This window comes from Bos mutus, unplaced genomic scaffold, assembly GCF_027580195.1.
Source record: "Bos mutus isolate GX-2022 unplaced genomic scaffold, NWIPB_WYAK_1.1 CTG182, whole genome shotgun sequence".
NCBI lineage: Eukaryota > Metazoa > Chordata > Mammalia > Artiodactyla > Bovidae > Bos > Bos mutus.
The window spans coordinates 80,510-97,801 of NW_027219274.1; the positions used below are offsets into that span (position 1 = coordinate 80,510).

The window sequence follows — 17,292 nt, forward strand, 5'->3', positions numbered from 1 at the left end:
CATGCATTAGGGAGGAGAGGGGTGGAAGGGAAGAAGGTATGGCTGTGAAGAGGAAATGTGAGGGGTCCTTGTGCTGATAGAATTGTTCTGCATCTCAGCTCTATCAGCGCCAATATTTTGGTTTTGCTATTGTTTTCTACCTTTGCAAGATGTTGCTGTTGGGGGAAACTGAATATAGGATACACTGGATTTCTCCATAGTATTTCTTACAACTGCATATAATTACCCCATAATAAGAAGCTCAATTAAAGAATTTAACAAATAAACATCATTCTCCCAGTGGAACGGTGAATGCAGCCATGAGATTAGAAGATGCTTGCTCCTTGGAAAGAAAGCTATCACAAACCTAGACAGTGTATTAAAAAGCAGAGATAGAGATATCACTATGCTGACAAAGGCCCATATAGTAAAAGCTATGCTTTTTCCAGCAGTTGTGTTCAGATACGAGAGTTGGACTATAGAGAAGGCTGAACACCAAATAATTGATGCTTTTGAATTGTGGTGTTGGAGAAGACTCTTTATAGAGTTCCTTGGACAACAAGATCAAACCAGTCAATCCTAAAGGAAATCAACCCTGAATATTCATCAGAAGGACTGATGCTGAAGCAGAAGCTCCAATACTTTGGCCACCTGATGGGAAGAGCATCAGGAAAAGACCCTGGTGCTGGGAAAGATTGAATGCGGGAGGAGAAGGGGGAGATAGAGGATGAGATGGTTGGATGGCATCACTGACTCTATGGATTTGAGTTTGAGCAAACTCCGGGAAACAGTGAAGGACAGGGAAGCCTCTCTGGCTGCAGTCCATGGGTTTGCAAAGAGTCTGACATGACTGTGTGACTGAACAACAACAACAAATAACCAAGACCAAACAGTGTGGTTGTACTTACAGATAAAAAAGACGTAATCATGTAGCAGTAAAACAACAAAAAAAAATGATGCTAATGGGAGAATGTTTCAAATGTCAAAACCAAATGGATTATCTTTTCTTACACTCCTTCAATGGCTCACAACAATGCCACACTTAGTATGCTTCCTATTAGAACTAGAATCATCATACAGCTTTCTGTTTTCCTCAGAGTTCCTGATTGTATATCATTTTTATTGTCAACCAAAAGCACATATAAATAGCTTCTGGTTTCTTATATAAGTTGATTATGGAATTTGTGCCCATCTTAGGGATATTCTTTACCAAGCCCTTTGACTTCCTATTCTAATTATTACCTATTGCTTTCTTGGTCAGCTTAGCAGTTCTCATCTTGGGATTTCTTCAATTGCACACCTCTGGAGTACTTTTTCAAAAATATTTATTTATTTGGCTGTTCTGGGTCTTGCGGCATGCAGGATCTTTGATTTTTGTTGCAGCATATGGAATTTTCAGTTACAGCATATGGGATCTAGTTCCCTGACCAGCAACCGAACCCCGGCCCCTACATTGGGAGCTGAATCTTAACCACTGGACCACCAGGGAAGTCCCTGGAGTACTTTAAAATACAGATTTTTAGGCATTCCCACAGACCTGTTCAGTTGGAGTTTCTTGGAGTAGGTGTGGCTGGGGTATATGCATTTTTTAAAAACTCCCCCAGGTGATTTAAAAAAAATTATTGAAGTATAGTTGATTTACAATGTTGTATTAATTTCTGCTATACAGCAAAGTGAATCACTTGTACATATATATGTACATATATTATATTTGTACATATATATAGTGTACTGCTGCTGCTGCTAAGTCGCTTCAGTCGTGTCCGACTCTGTGCAACCCCATAGACGGCAGTCCACCAGGCTACCCCGTCCCTGGGATTCTCCAGGTGAGAACACTGGAGTGGGTTGCCATTTCCTTCTCCAGTGCATGAAAGTGAAAAGTGAAAGTGAAGTCGCTCAGTAGTGTCCGACTCTTAGCAACCCCGTGGACTGCAGCCTACCAGGCTCCTCCGTCCATGGGATTTTCCAGGCAAGAGCACCGGAGTGGGTTGCCATTGCCTTCTCCAATACAGTGTACATATTTGTGTATATATGTATATATTATTTTTCATATTCTTTTCCACTATGGTTTATCACAGGATTTTGAATATAGCTCTCTGTGCTATACCTGTAGGACCTTGTTGTTTCTCCCAGGTGAATTTTTGCTCATCAGTCATATTTGAGAACCCATGTAGCTTATCCTTAGAGTCCTATAACTGATGTTATTATTATTAAGAGTAATAATAAGTACTGTTGTTTGGGGATTCATTATGTTTCCAGGCATTGTTTTAATAGTGAATGCATGGTCTCATTTAACCTTTACAACAAACCTGTGAGGTAGATACTATTATTATCCCTATTTACAGAAAATTTAGTTCAGAAAAGTTCAATCACACCACTTTCAAGATCCAGAAACAAGATCAGAACTGAGTTTTGCCTGACAACAAATCTAGGATTTAACCAACAAACTGTTAATTTTTACATGGATAGACCCAAGGGCCTCACGGAAAATCTCGAGAAGTAAAAGAACTTGGTGTTGGATCACAGATAAAAGGACTGTGTACTGTCAACTAGTTTTACAGCTAAAACCTGGCATCTTTTAATCAGTTAAATCAACTAAGCAAGGTTATTTTTGTGAGATACCAGAAGTATGACTAATGGACTGTGGGTCAAGTGGGAAACCTTCACAATTACTTTTGAACTCTGAATATTTTGGACACAATAAAAATTATTCACAAATCCTACCAATAAATATCTTAAAAGTTTTTCCATGGAAGCATCTCAAAGAAAGGTGGTATCTATGGCTATCTGTAACTGCCTGCTCCATATTTTCTCTGGCTTCCATTTTGATGGATAATTGGAGTGAGCTGTACTAATTTCTGAGCTTTTGAAATGATATGCTTAATTCAGTTGTAGTTAGGAAACTTAAAAGTAGCCTCTAAATGACTTGTTCACTTTAGTGGTTAAATATTTGGAATGACATACCATGCCATCGTTGAACTAGAGTCTTAACTTTTACAAATACCAAAGATGACTCAGAACTATTCCCATTTAAGAAGTATGCCCTAGAAGCTCTTGATGTTCTGATATGGACTGATCCCCAAGATACCTCAGGTTTAAAAAAAAAAAAACATGTAGTATATTGCTACTTGCATAAAAAGAGAGGGCATGCAAATTTGGCAATAAATACATTAAAATCTCTAAAAGGACGCATAAGAAGAAAACAAAAGAAACATGTCCTAGTAATGGGCACAAAAATAATGTTTAAAATCTAACTTTAAATTGTTAATGAAATGTGCACAATCACTACACACACATATAATGGAATAGTGAATTTTGTGCTACATTAGACTGCTGCATGCTTTCATACTGCATTGGTTGTTTTTCTTGTGTGATTTAAAAACCCAAACCAACTCTTCTAATTAAGCTCTCCCTGGCCAGGAGCTCATTTGGATCCCTGACAGTCCCTAGTTAAAGCCTAGTTTGTAGTTTTTGACAGCAAACTAAGACCCTCTTGTTTGCTTCAGGAAAACTGGCTGGTTTTAGTTCCTGGTATTATTTTGGTGGTACCCTCATTCCAACAAGTCACCAATCCGCTTGACCATGATTTACAACTGTGCCAGATTTTTCTTGGTTGCTTTTTGTATGAGACAGATAGTAGTAGTAATGATAAAGTTACTGTTAGCTTGGTTTTGATTTCTGACAAATTATTTTGGAAGCAGGAATAAGGTGGTATATTAGGATGATAAATTAAGGGTAAAAGCAACTAAATCAGATTACTTGAATGACTATATGTGTTTAGGGAATATATTTTAATTCTTCCATTTATTGCTTCTTAATTAGTCCATAACTCAGAAGGTTAAAAACACCAAAGACAGGTGACATTTTATGAAATGAAATCTTTCAAATGCGCTTTTTTTGATAGTGCTGCTCAATGTGAATAGTATTCAGTAATTTTTAAAATAATTTTATTTATCTTTGTTAACATGCTTGGAAATAGGAAAAGAGATTGAATCAGAAACCTTCCGTACTTTCATTGTTAAATCCACCTCATCTCCTTTTATGTGACTTCTTACCAGAAAAGAAATGGCCTAAGAATTGCCACCTGCCTGATTTGACATTTGTAAGAAGTCTTACAGTACTTTCATTTCACAAATATATTACCCCAAGTAATAAGTTTTTATAACCCTTACCCCTTAAGGAGCCTAAAACTGAGCTCGAAGGGAAATGACAAACCTGCCAAAAAATTGGAAATATCCTTTCTTTCCCCTCTGTGGTCCAGTGGTGTCACTTAACTATAACTCCTCCGTCTGTGACCTTCAGAAACCTAGAGGGCTAAACAGAAGTAGAGCACTGAAGGTCACCCCCTCCACAGATACCCAAAAAGGGGAACAAATATTCATTATAACAGGTAAGTGTTTTTATAATTATGGCAGATGGTGATTGAAGCAAAGGCAATTCAAAAGGGGAGACACGCAAAAGCAATAATTTTGAATGTTTGACATTTGTTTTGAAACTACCTTACTACCCTATACCCTTTACCATCTGTCTGTTATCCTTCCCAACACCCACCTCTGTCTTCCCACAGGGCTCCATTGTCTGCAGTTCCTGTTTCTCAGGGGCGGAGCTGTGGGAGGCAGCCATGGGTGCCATAATAGGCACCTGCGGCCAGCACAATGGGCTGTGGGTGCTTGTGGGAGAGACAGATTGATGTATTGTGCATGGGGGAGGAGGGCTGTCACTTGAATCCATGTGAACCCAGGCTTTAGGGGCAAGGGAGATTGACAGCTTTTGTAGGTTGCATTTCTTTTTCAAAGCTTGGCTTTAATAGACAGTAAGTTTGGGGCCCCAGGCTTTCACTCCCATAATTCTAACAGGGCAATCACGAGCATTCAGCATTTCTTTTTACCCCCCTTGTTACGCATTAAATGATTTCAGTAAAGGAATGTGCAGCATTAATTAGAATTTGTTAGCAGATACCAAGGGGAAAAGTTTCTTCACAACAACTATAGGAGGTGTCATTTGTACAAAGACTTTTTTGTTTTCTTTCCCCATTACATTATCACTGCAATATGTAAGGTAGTGATTCTTTTCATTTAAATTAAGTGGAAAGCTACTAAATCTTGTTTTATTCTCCAAAAAGAATAAGGTCCTTAACACTTATCTTTTAACTTCTTTCATTTCCTAAGGTTGGTGTTTACTTTTGCTTTCAGTCTGACCCATTTACTGATCTGTGTGGTTGTGTATCCAGTTTTGTGTACCATTTAGCTCTTACAATTACAGGCAACCCACTACTGATATATAAGGATTGTTTCAGGTGAAAATAGCTATGAGTAATATTGAAAGTCATTGACACACTGGGTCCCTTTTTAGTAATGGTACATTGAGAACTGCCAAAAATTAGACTGTTAGGTTTGTGTCCTAACATTTCCTAAAACTAATTTTCCCTAGTTGATATTTAACCTTAGCCACGACATTAAAATTATGGAAGAAAGGGGCAGCAGCCAAGGAATATTTTTCCTATAGAAAACTCACTCCTAAACCATGTCAGTATTTTAAACATCAAAAGTACCTCCACCCCAAGCACACACAGATAACATCACTTCCTTACAGCTAGTTTAAATGATCTTGGGTTTTTTGGTTTGCTTTCCATTTTTCTATTCTTTCCGTAAATATTCTGGCATTTTAGGCTTATATAGGGACAAAACTAACCTCAGATAGGATTCTTGTAAACATACTCCTTGCAATATGAGGAACTGATAAAACATTAAAAAAATTTTTGGTGTGATTTTTCTGAATTGTCTCTCATATAAAGTCATTTTCACTATGGAAGGAGTTGGAGGCTAATTGAATTAGAATTTTTCCCGTTCAATTGTTTTATTTATATGTGTTAAGGGCAACAGTGAAAAATATTGATTAAGTCTACCATTATTTCTCAGAAAGAACATATTCCCACACAGTCGTCTGGCTCTGTCTATAATAATTTGGTGCAGTGGTTTAAAAAGTAGTGGGGTGATAATAATTAGGGCGTGCGACACAGAAATTTCAATGCTGGATTCAACATTTCACCATGCAGGGCAGGAAAATTGCCGACCGGGGCTAGTCAGCTCTAAGTACTAATTAACTAATTAATCAGGTGCTGAAACCAACTGAATGGAGGATACCAGCCAGACAACTCAAGCCCAAGCAGAGGGTTGTGCTCTTTCAAAGACACTGCAGTCTTTCTTCTTGCTTTTTAACCCAATCAAAAATGAGGGGAGAAAATAGGATATGCTGACCTACTGTCGGTCATTTCGGTCCAAGTTTTTTTACTTAGAGAAAATAAAAACATGTGCCTCTGATAATAACTCTGAGGCACCATATTCAGGGTAGTCCTAAAGCTCTGGCAAAGGGCTATCTCCTTGGCCATGAACTATTTCAGGGCTAGTATATGTGGGTGTGGAGGGGAGAGGAGGCTCTGCCTTCTTGGAGTTTTCTTTTACAATATTTTCTTAACATAGGAGAATGAGAAATGTATTTCTCCTTTTGGGCTGATCTTAGGTCTTTTGCCTCATCCCTCGTTTATGTAAATGAGAAGAGTCCAATTACACATATGGAAAAAGGGTTTAATGAATCGTGAAAAAGCCCGGTTTGCAGAGAAAGGGCACAATCCTCTCGTCTTCTTCTCTTTTATATTAAACTTAGAAACATGTATTTCTTTTAAAGAAGATGATAAAGCTTAATGATTATATCATTTTATTTTATATACTAATCTTCATACTTGGGAATTATTAAGTATATTTTGCTAGAATTATCTTTGGAAGGCTTTCTGGAGACAGCAGATATTCTACAAGAACAATTTCAAAACTCTTTTTTCCTTAAATTAAAAAAAAAGTATTACATTAGTTCCTTCCATTTTTGACGTTATTCTTAGCTCATGATAATTTTTTTTTAAAACGCAGTTTGATCTGGAATTGTCTGCACTGAAAAAAGAACTGCATCACTATAAGAGGTTGTTACCGAACCCAAGGAAAAAACTTCAGTATCGCATACCATTTTAGCTCAATTTGGGTATTATTATGGTGTTTTAACTAGCTAGAATTTTTGGAGTGTTGCAAATTAGATAAACTCCCCCCACCCCACCTCCTTAAAGGTACTAAATTTTACACTAGAGCATAAAATCCCGCGTTTGGGATTTCATTTGCCTATTTTCTTTCCTCTCACTTCTTCATCCTGGAATTGTCAGTAGTTGAATGTAGACCACACAGAAAACGCCCCAACCGATTTTTTTAAATGTCAAAACAAACAAACAAACAAAAACCTTGAAAGAATATGGGGGGGGGGTGAATCAATGCCATTTCTGACTGTAACTCTTAGAATTTGATAAGTACCCAACCAGCCTGGAAGAGGTGCTTTACAGGGCCAGCAATAAAGTTCTAAATCACGACTGCAGGTGCTTTCCAGAGACCAAATCCAACAGCTTGGTTGGGCACTTGGGGAAACTGAGGCTGGAAAAGCCGGGAGGGGCGGGACGGCAAATGCCTGAACTAATTTTTTTTTTCCCCTTCATAAAATGACTGCTTCGATCCATGGAAAACACTTCTCCTGGGCACCTCCTGTGTGGAGGGCACTGCCGAGATGCCGACTTCATGAGGGCCGTGCTCTTTCCACTCTAACCCCCGGCCTTCCCGGATCGGCGCCCTGGATGTGATCGACACCATGAAGTTGCCCCATAATCCTCTCTGGCAACATAGGATGTAAAATTTGATCAGCTCATTGGATGAAGCCGACAAGTCTCAAAAATGTGTGAAAAGGGGGCCAAGCAGTAGGCAAGCGCCGCGTTGAGGTAGCGCTCCAGCCGGCCCCCCTCCGAGTTCCCGGTGCGGCTGCCGCGGCGGAGCGGGGGTTGGGATCGGGCTGCGGGGCCGCGGCGGCGGCGGCGGCGGCGGCGGGGAGGCCGCGGCGCCCTGGGCGGGGGTGGGGGGGGGCGCAGGAGCGCACCGCGGGGCCGGAAGGGGGCAGCGAGGCGGCGCCGGCGGCTGCGGAGTTATCTCCATGCTGTAGGGAGGACTCGGCCGGGCGGGGCGGGGCGGGGCGTGCACCGGGGCCGCGGGCGGCGCGCCGGAACCGTTGGCCTCAGGGCCCCGCCGCCCGCGCTCCCGCCCGCCGGCGCACGCGGAGGAGGCGGCGGCGGTGTTCGCGGTGGCTGAGGCGGCGGCGGCGGCGGCGGCGGCAGCAGCAGCGGCGGCGGCGGAGGCGGCGGCGGCGGCGGTGGTCGCAGAAGGAGGAGGGGAGCTCGGAGCCGGAGGTGAGGTGGAGAAGCCAGAGGAGGCGGAGGAGGAGGTGGAGGTGGAGGAGAGGAGCGGCCAGAAGGAGGAGGATGGAGGAGCAGCCGAAGGAGGGCGAGGCCGAGGTCGCGGAGCATTGGTTCTCTAAGTGGGAACGCCAGTGCCTGGCCGAGGTGGAGCAGGAAGAGGAGCTGCCCCCGGATCTGCAGGAGGAGGCAGCCCCCGAGACGGCGGGGCTCAAGAGCGAGCAGCAGAAGCTGTGGCACCTCTTCCAGACCTCAGCCACCGCCGTGGCCCAGCTCTACAAGGATGCCGGGTGCCAACAGCCAGGACTCTCCATGTGGGACCCCTTCCAGAATGCAGCCATGGCCGTGACCAGCCTCTACAAAGAGAGCGGGCATGCCCACCAACGAAGTTTTGACCTGGGCATCCAGGTGGGCCACCAGCGTCGCATCAAAGATGTGCTGGAATGGGTGAAGAAGGGCCGGAGCATCATCCTTCGCGAAGATCTGATCAGTTTCCTGTGTGGCAAGGTGCCCCCGGCGCCCCCGCCGCCGTCTCGCATCTCGAGGATGCCCGCGAAACCGGCCTCTGAGGCCCCCAACCAGGCCGCTGCCACCGGATCGGGCTCGTCGGTGGACGTCGACCTGCAGCCGTTCCACGAGGCCATCGCCCTTCACGGCCTCAGTGGCGCCATGGCCAGCATTAGCGTGCAGTCCGGCGCGCCTGGCTCCCCGCCTCAAGCCAGCGAGGTCGCCGGCGCTGGCCGCCGAAGAAGTAGCTTCCTCGAGGATGACTTGAGCCCGATCGACTGTGAAGAACTGGCGCTCTGCCTGGACAGTGGGGGGTCCCGCAAGCGCACCTCGGCCGAGTGCGGTGATGGCGACACGGACTCCCCAACCCACAAGCGCAACCGAATGGCCTAAACTGGTCTGAACTGCCTGGTGGGTCGCCAGCTGCCATTTTGCCGGGCCATCAATTTGCTCGTCAAAAGGGTCCTCATATGATCTCTTCTCTAAGTTAAACAAAAATTTCTATCAGTTTGCCACAAAAAAAAAAAAAAAAACCCAAAAAACAAAAACAAACAACAACAACAAAAACTTTAAAAGTATTCCAGAAGAGGCTTCCTATGACTCTGACTTTCCCAGAATTATAATACTAGCAGAGTACAAGTACCATGTAGTAGTTAGCAAGACCATTTAATGCAGAAGTATCCGGTCAAACGGGAGCCTGGTTTATCTTGTTCACAGTAATATTCCGTAGCATCTAGCGCAATTGCTGGTGCTTAATAAATGTTTGTTGAATGAATAAATGTGACTTTATTTAAAAGTCTTAGAAGGACTAACAGGTGTTTGCTTGGGTATGGGATAGTCTTATCCTTTACTGTTTGGTTGATTGTTTGCTTTAACCATTTTTGTTTTTTTCCTTCTAGTTCAGTTACCTTTTATCAGAATGCAAAACTTGACATCCTTGTGAAATCTGGAACATTCCGTTTTGGCTCCACCTACCATGAACCTGATTTCTAGATAGAAACTGTGCAAGGTGTATCTATGAGGCTGTGAGTTTTCTTTCTTAAAATAGTCATTTTGGTGATTATGTGATGAGGTAAAGTGCTATGATGGTTGGACAGGTAATAAGTTGCTATTGAGTCAATTTAATGCCCTTTTTAGGAAAGTTAAGCCAACAATTGAGAGCCTGAGGTCAAAGATGGCATTCCTGGTGGCTTGGTGGTATTCCTTTTTCTTAGGGATATAAAATGTCCCTTGTTCTGAAGTTAAATCTTTTTGGTGATCTCTGTTTTGAAGTGGAAGACAAAGTAGAATGAGTTTCTGGGTTTTATTTAAGGGTATGTGTGTGTGTACTAAGTTGCTTCAGTGGTGTCCAACTCTGTGCCACACTATGGACTATAACCCACCAGGCTTCTCTGTCCATGGGATTCTCCAGGCAAGAATACTGGAGTGAGTTGCCATGCTTTCCTCCAGGGCATCTTCCTGACCCAGGGATAGAACCTGCATCTCCTGCATTGCAGGCAGATTCTTTACTGCTAAGCCACCGGGAAAGCACCATTTAAGGTTATAGTGTTGTTGTTTTGTCGCTAAGTCATGTCTGACTCTTTGTGACTCCATGGCCTGCCGGACTCCTCTGGGAGCCTGTCCATGGGATTTCCCAGGGAGGAATACTGGAGTGGGTAGCCATTTCCTTTTCCAGGAGATCTGTTTGACCCAAGGATTGAACCCAGGCCTCCTGTATGGCAGGTAGATTCTTCTCCACTGAGCCACCAGGGAAGCCCCATTTAAGGGTATAGCATGATCTAATTAAAAGAGCATGCACTTTGTGTCAAAACTATCAACAGTAGAATGGTAGTCCCACAGATACACTGTGTGATTTTGGGCAAATCACTTAATGTCTTTTGGCCTCAGTTTTTCATCTGTAAAATGGAACTATGTGTCTCCTAAAGTCACTGTGATGGTAAGATAAAGCCCATATTTCAAGTATCTAGCACAGTTCTTGGTACCTAAATCATTAATGTTCTCCCTTCTCCATAAATACAAATCAGTAAAACGTCAAAATCCACTATATTTTGCAAAAGGCAAAAAAATAGATTGGTTTAGAAATCAGGAAAAAACAGAATCTCTGTGTTTGAGATGGAAACTACTGTTTCATAGTTAAAATGTGCCTAAATATCCCTGATCTTGTATTAATTATAAGTGTGTTTAACTTGTGAGTACTCAGGAGGTTAGGGCTGGCTTATAGTTCCTAAAATTGCCTGAGAGATGCACCTTGCAACTGGTACAGTAGTCAAAGATCTACTTCCTCTGGCCTGGAAGACTATGAGAAGGTGGGTAAAGATGGAAAGGATTTGAAAGTGAAAGTCCTAGTGATACATAAAAGGCCAAAGTAGTTCTGAATGAGGGTGAGGTGGAGTAGAGGTGATGAAAGGGTAGACTGGGTGGGATGGGGGTGGAGGAGTTGGGAGTGAGGTTATGAAGGGGTGGGGGAAAGATAAAATATCCAAATCTTCCCCAGGCTCTCCCCAAACCAGTGCACAAAACAGTATATATAGATGTGTAATACCTTGCCTTTACTACTACTACTACTACTACTACTACTAAGTCACTTCAGTCGTGTCCAACTCTGTGTGACCCCATAGACGGCAGTCCACCAGTCTCCCCCGTCCCTGGGATTCTCCAGGCAAGAACACTGGAGTGGGTTGCCATTGCCTTCTCCAACGCATGAAAGTGAAAAGTGAAAGGAAGTCGCTCAGTCGTGTCCGACTCCTAGCGACCCCATGGACTGCAGCCCACCAGGCTCCTGCATCCATGGGATTTTCCAGGCAAGAGTGCTGGAGTGGGGTGCCATAGCCTTCTCCATCCTTGCCTTTAGGTTGATATCAAATTTTTTGTTTCATTAGTGTGGCCTTTGAAATAGATTTGTTATTGACTAGTGCATTGAAATAATACAACAAAATAAAATGAATTCCCTAGTAGAATTAAAAACTTGCTATTGAGGCACTTTGCAAATACAGACTGAGGCACCATGCTAGGCCCTGAGAAGGGATGTTTAAAAAACATAAAAAATATCCTAATCTTCAAAAAGCACATCCTGGCTTGAAAGATAATATAGTCCAGCGTGCTAAGTCACTTCAGTCGTGTCTGACCCTGTGCAACCCTATGGACTGTAGCCTGCCAGGCTCCTCTATCCATGGGATTCTTCCTGACCCAGGGTTTGAACCCACGTCTCTTACATCTCCTGCATTGGCAGGTGGGTTCTTTATCACTAGTGCCATCTGGGAAGCCAAAATACAGTCCAGAAAGCATTTCTAATTGTATGCAAAGCACCAAAGGGCTGTGCATAAAAACAGAGGCCTTCCTTGCCCAGAGGGTCACAGCTTGTGGAGGAGGTGGCCTTTGAACAGGTTCCCAGAACAGGTAGGAAGGGAGGGCCCAGGCAATCCTAGCAGGTGAAGAATATAACAAAGTTTGGGAAAGAGAAAAACAGTAAACTGTGTTCAGGGGATCATAGGTGCTGGGTATGTAGAGGCAGGGGGAGGTAGGGGCCAAAGTACAGAGGGTCTCAAATGCCTGGCCCAGTGCTTTAGGTTCTGTCCTGAGGCAGGGTGATACCACTCAATCTGTGCTTTAGGAAGATTGATCCAGCAGTGAGACACTGGAGCTGGTGGTAACCAGGCTATTCCCGTGGGATGCTTTTTCCTGCGGAAATTACCATTTGGTTAACCAGGATTGTGGAGATGTTTGACTTGACAGGGCTTTCTCTGGGAAGCCTTTGCTCACTTAGAACCTCCCACACTTCAGACCATAGCAGGTAGGAGGCACCTTCCTGTGTGTTCTGCACTGCTTCTAGGCTGAGAAAGGTTCAGTTCCAGCTGCAGAATCTCTTGATGGGCTAGTCTTAAAGAAACAAAACAACCCTGCCTTTTATCATTCTTCTGCTTTTTGTGTTGGAGAGCCCTCCTGCAGGAAATCGCTGGGGCATTTGGGGCCACAAGGCTGGCTGAGCCACCACAGCAGTTTTAACAGGTAGGTTTAGAGAGTTGCAAGAGGGCATGTCAGTACAAGGGCGGGGACCTCATTTGTCTTGTTTCCTTCTGTAACCCCCAGAGCCTAACTGCCTGATCCATGGGCACACAATAAATATTCATTTAATTGGTGGATGAGTAAGCCCTCATCCAGGCCCAGTTGTAGCTATTCTGCTCTCTTTCTCTGTGTAGCTACTGCCCAGGAAAGGCACCTGAAGCTCATTCTCTAATTTCTAGATGATTCTCCCCTGCAGCCTTTTCCTGACTATTTGATTCAGCATTTTGCAAAGTGTGGTCAGTTCCATGACCACCTCCCTTGAGAATCCACTGAGTTGCTTCTGAAGCTGGCCGCTTCAGAAGCCCCCTCCAGGTGAATTACAGTCTCAGTGGGAGGGTCCCGGAAGTGACCTCCTTTCAGGAGGAGGTGTCAGTGGTCATGGTGCACAGTGAAGTCTGAAACTCCAGTGACCCCATTGTGAGATTTGTGATTGATTCAAGGGGCTCGTTTTAAATTATCATTGCTGGTGAACCTGTGTGCCAGCTTAAAGTGAATCTCCCCATTTGTATGTATTATCTTCATCATGACTTTGCATATTGCACACATTTTTCTTCTAGGAGCACAGTTGAGAAGACGGAGGAAAAACGTTATTAACTGATGTTTCCTCATTTGGTCCTTTCATAGGAGACTGAGAGAAGGCTCTGATTTCCTAACCTCTAGCAGAGATATTATTCATTAGACCACTGCTTTCTAATCAAAATTAAAACAGGGAACATTGCACTTAGATCACTTTGCCTTTTGTGAACTGATGATGGAGTAGAGGTCAGGGGAGGATTTGTTGTTAGTTAATCAGGAGGTTTACCAACCTCTTCCAATAGTATATGCATACGTTCTTTTCTCTGTTGTGTTTGTTTGGGGGCAGCTGTTGGAGTTATGCATTCAGGGAATATAAGTCATCCCGTGCCACCACCACTGCACTCTAGCCACCAGCCAACCTGGAGCACTTAAAGTTTCCTAAACTTTTTATCATCTCTGGACTCTGGAATTCTCCCCAAATTTAGATCAAGAGGGACCTTAAAGATCATCTCGGGCAGGGTTAACAATTCAGTTTACAAATGGGACAACTGACCTCACCAGGGAGGGCCCAGTGACTTACTGGTAAGACTGCTACCCCCTAGCTGGTTCCAGTCCGTTGCTCGCTTCACTGGACCTTCCTCAGTTATATTGTGTTTGGCCTTTTAATTAATATGTTGATGATCAGGTGGCACTAGGAAACTTGCGCTGTTGTGAAGCCTCTCTGGCCTGGCAAGCATACTTTCTTTTCTCTGTTGTGTTTGTTTAGGGGCAGCTGTTGGAGTTATGCATTCAGGGAATATAAGTCACCCCTTGCCACCACCACTGCACTCTAGCCACCAGCCAACCTGGACCACTTAAAGTTTCCTAAACTTTTTATAATCTTTGGACTCTGGGCCATTTTACCTTATTGCTTCTTTGGCCTCTGATGCCCTGCCCTAAATTCCTTTTTGTCTACTTCACTCCAGCTCAGTCTTCAAAGCTCACCTCATGATTTACCTTTTTACTTTTTCAGATATCTTCCTTGCCCTTCCAAGTTATGATTAAATGCCTCATCCCAGAGTTCCCACTTAGGACTTAACACTGTGTTTGTTAGTTTGCCTTTGCCCCAGGAGACTATAAAACACCAAGTTCATTCCCAGTTCAGTTGCACAGTCGTGTCTGACTCTGTGACTCCATGGACTGCAGCACGCCAGGCTTCCCTGTCCATCACCAATTCCTGGAGCTTGCTCAAACTCATGTCCATTGAGTTGGTGATGCCATCCAACCATCTCATCCTCTGTCATCCCCTTCTCCTCCTGCCTTCAGTCTTTCCCAGCATCAGGGTCTTTTCTAATGAGTCAGTTCTTCACATCAGGTGGCCAAAGTATTGGAGTTTCAGCTTCAGCATCAGTCCTTCCAATGAATATTCAGGGTTAATTTCCTTCAGGATTGGCTGGTTTGATCTCCTTGCAGTCCAAGGGACTCTTAGGAGTCTTCTTCAACACCACAGTTCAAAAGCATCAATTCTTTGGCACTCAGCTTTCGTTATGGTTCAACTCTCACAGCCATATGTGACTACTGGAAAAACCGTAGCTTTAACTAGATGGACCTTTCTCAGCAAAGTTATATCTCTGCTTTTTAATATGCAGAAAGTTAAAAAGAATTTAAAATGTTCACCGCAAGAGGGTCTCTTATAGGAGGTGGGTAAGAATCTGCATTACTGCACATGTACACTGAAAAGGCATATTCAGCATTACACCAAACTTTTCTTTTTTAAACGAACGAATTACTTTTGTCATAGAATTACATTGTGGGAAGAACAGCTCAAAGCAAAACTTTGGAGGAGTGGTTTTAATCAGGTATTAAATGTGCTTTCCCGAAGAAGTGTAGCATATAAAAAGTTATCAGTGTTCTTTCTTGCTTGTAAATATGATTGTACTGTCTCAGGCTTCAGTGGCAAGCACACAAGATCCTGGCTTAGGTCTTGACCTTCCTAATAACTGACCTTGAACAAGTCAGCCCTTTTTTTTGCTTGATATGAAATAAAGAAGTTGGTTTTATTAGATAATCTTTAAGGTTTACGCAAACTCTGGCACTTTCTGGTCTCTGATTTAATTGGCAGTGGTAGTGATGACCTTCTTTCTGTGATAGTCTCATTTCAATGATCTAGTGTCTGAACAGCTGAGCTCTGTGAGTTCCTTAAAATCAGGACTGCTATGTTGACACAATTCCAAGCTTCACTCACTTACAATGGCCTGGCTACTTGTAAGATGGGAATGTAGCAGCTTACCTCTCTCTCTTTTTGTTCCATCTTCCTTAGAAGGTCAAGAAGTTAAAACAATATTGAATGTTTAAGGGGTATATTAGAGTCAAATGCCCCCTTAGTTGGGCAGTTTCCTTTCTCAAAAATAGCAGGTCAAGCAGGAGGATGTTTCAAAGAGAGATGAGTTCATAGACTCATTGGACTATTAATAAAGGGGCACCTGGAAGTCCATTGAGTCCACATGGCCCAACTCTGGCAAGAACAGAAATAGAAACCATCCTGAATGCATGAGCTGCTCTCCTCATCTTCAGGAGCTGCCAGGCAGGCCTTTCTGAAAACAACCCCACATTCCGCTGACTACAGCCGTGTGTTGCCCTCCTGTCTAACTGCTGGCAAGCTGGCTCACCACATCAGTGCAATAAGCCTTCTGCCATGGTCAAAGCTTTCATCTCTAAACCTGGGCTTTGGACATTTCAACTACCATTTTCTCACCTTTTTCTTGTTTTTTTTTTTTTTTTTTCCCCCAGCCTCTTTGTTGGATAGAATCCTTTGTGTTTCTAGGATTCCTAGTACACTGCCCCAAACCCCTACATATGGCACATATTATATAGTGTGTCTTGCATTTCCTCTCGTATCCCTAGTAGAGACCCTGGCTGCAAATTTCTTATTCTTCCCTTCTTGAAATCCCAGGCTTTCTTGACATCAGTACCCAATTTTGTGTTTAAGTGTAGCTATCTTAAATTGGAAGCTTCTGGGAAAGTTGGGAGAAATGTTAGATGATTAAGAAAGTCATGTGCCACACCACGTGGGAGCCTCTCGAATACAACCTTGGTGGTCATGACCCTGGTCGGAGAGGGAAGCCTGTGATGTCACCCCTTCTCCGAGTCCCAGTTTCACGGATAGTATCTCTGAATGGAATTGTCTGAGGGAGATTGTTCCTTGTGAAAAGTTCACATGATGAAGTTTGAAGAGCTTGTTTCACTCAGAGCCCAGCAGGACAGAGTGGTTTGGAATGCAGCATTCAGTGTGTTCTGTTTGGCTGAAAGCTGTCACAGGGAACAAGTACTTAGCAAACAGCATGAACAAGGATTTGAACTAGAAAACGAGAAGGGCCTTGACAACATTGTAATAGTGGCTTGTCTCCTCAAAAACTGCTCAATGGTACACAAGGAGATGATAAAGAAGGCTAGGAAAATACATAAATAGATTTGGGTTTCATTCAAAACAGCCCAGTGTGAGAGTGCCCTAATATGGGTAAAGTTTGACCAGGGGTTCCTAGACCACTGTGACCATCTTCACTTTACTATATCTGATCAGACTGTTGCCTTTTCTAAGGCAATAGTCACAGACTAAGTCTGTGCCCACAGGGTGAACACAACCTATTGAAAACAGATTGACCCATCAACTACATATAGTCTGTTTTCACAGTGCCAAATGCCTGGGTTGAATGTTTTTCTCTTTGTATTTCACTGAATTAACTGAATAGACCTGTTGATATTGCTTTGGGCTTTTCATGTTTTAAGTGGAATTATGTGCAATTTAACAGGGTTATTCTGTCAGTATTTACATTCCCTTTGCTTGAAAATCGGTTTTTCCCATTTCTCTCCTTTTTATTGAGGTATAATTGACAAATAAAATTGTAAGATAATTTAAAATGTACAGTGTGATGATTTGAGGTATGCGTACATTGTGAAAGGGTTCCTCCCACCTAGTT

At 43.3% G+C, this 17,292-nt stretch overlaps 1 protein-coding gene across 1 annotated transcript; it reads left to right on the forward strand.

Annotated features, from left to right (window-relative positions):
- The first annotated feature begins 8,125 nt into the window (after positions 1-8,125).
- HAPSTR2 (HUWE1 associated protein modifying stress responses 2) lies at positions 8,126-9,533 on the forward strand. The gene has a single exon (XM_005905127.2). The coding sequence runs from the start codon at positions 8,318-8,320 to the stop codon at positions 9,149-9,151; it is 834 nt and encodes a 277-aa protein (XP_005905189.1). The 5' UTR covers positions 8,126-8,317; the 3' UTR covers positions 9,152-9,533.
- The last annotated feature ends 7,759 nt before the right edge of the window (positions 9,534-17,292 follow it).

Bases quoted from the DNA above. Each gene is read 5' to 3' on its own strand.
- HAPSTR2 (XM_005905127.2), top strand. From the start codon at position 8,318: ATGGAGGAGCAGCCGAAGGAGGGCGAGGCCGAGGTCGCGGAGCATTGG.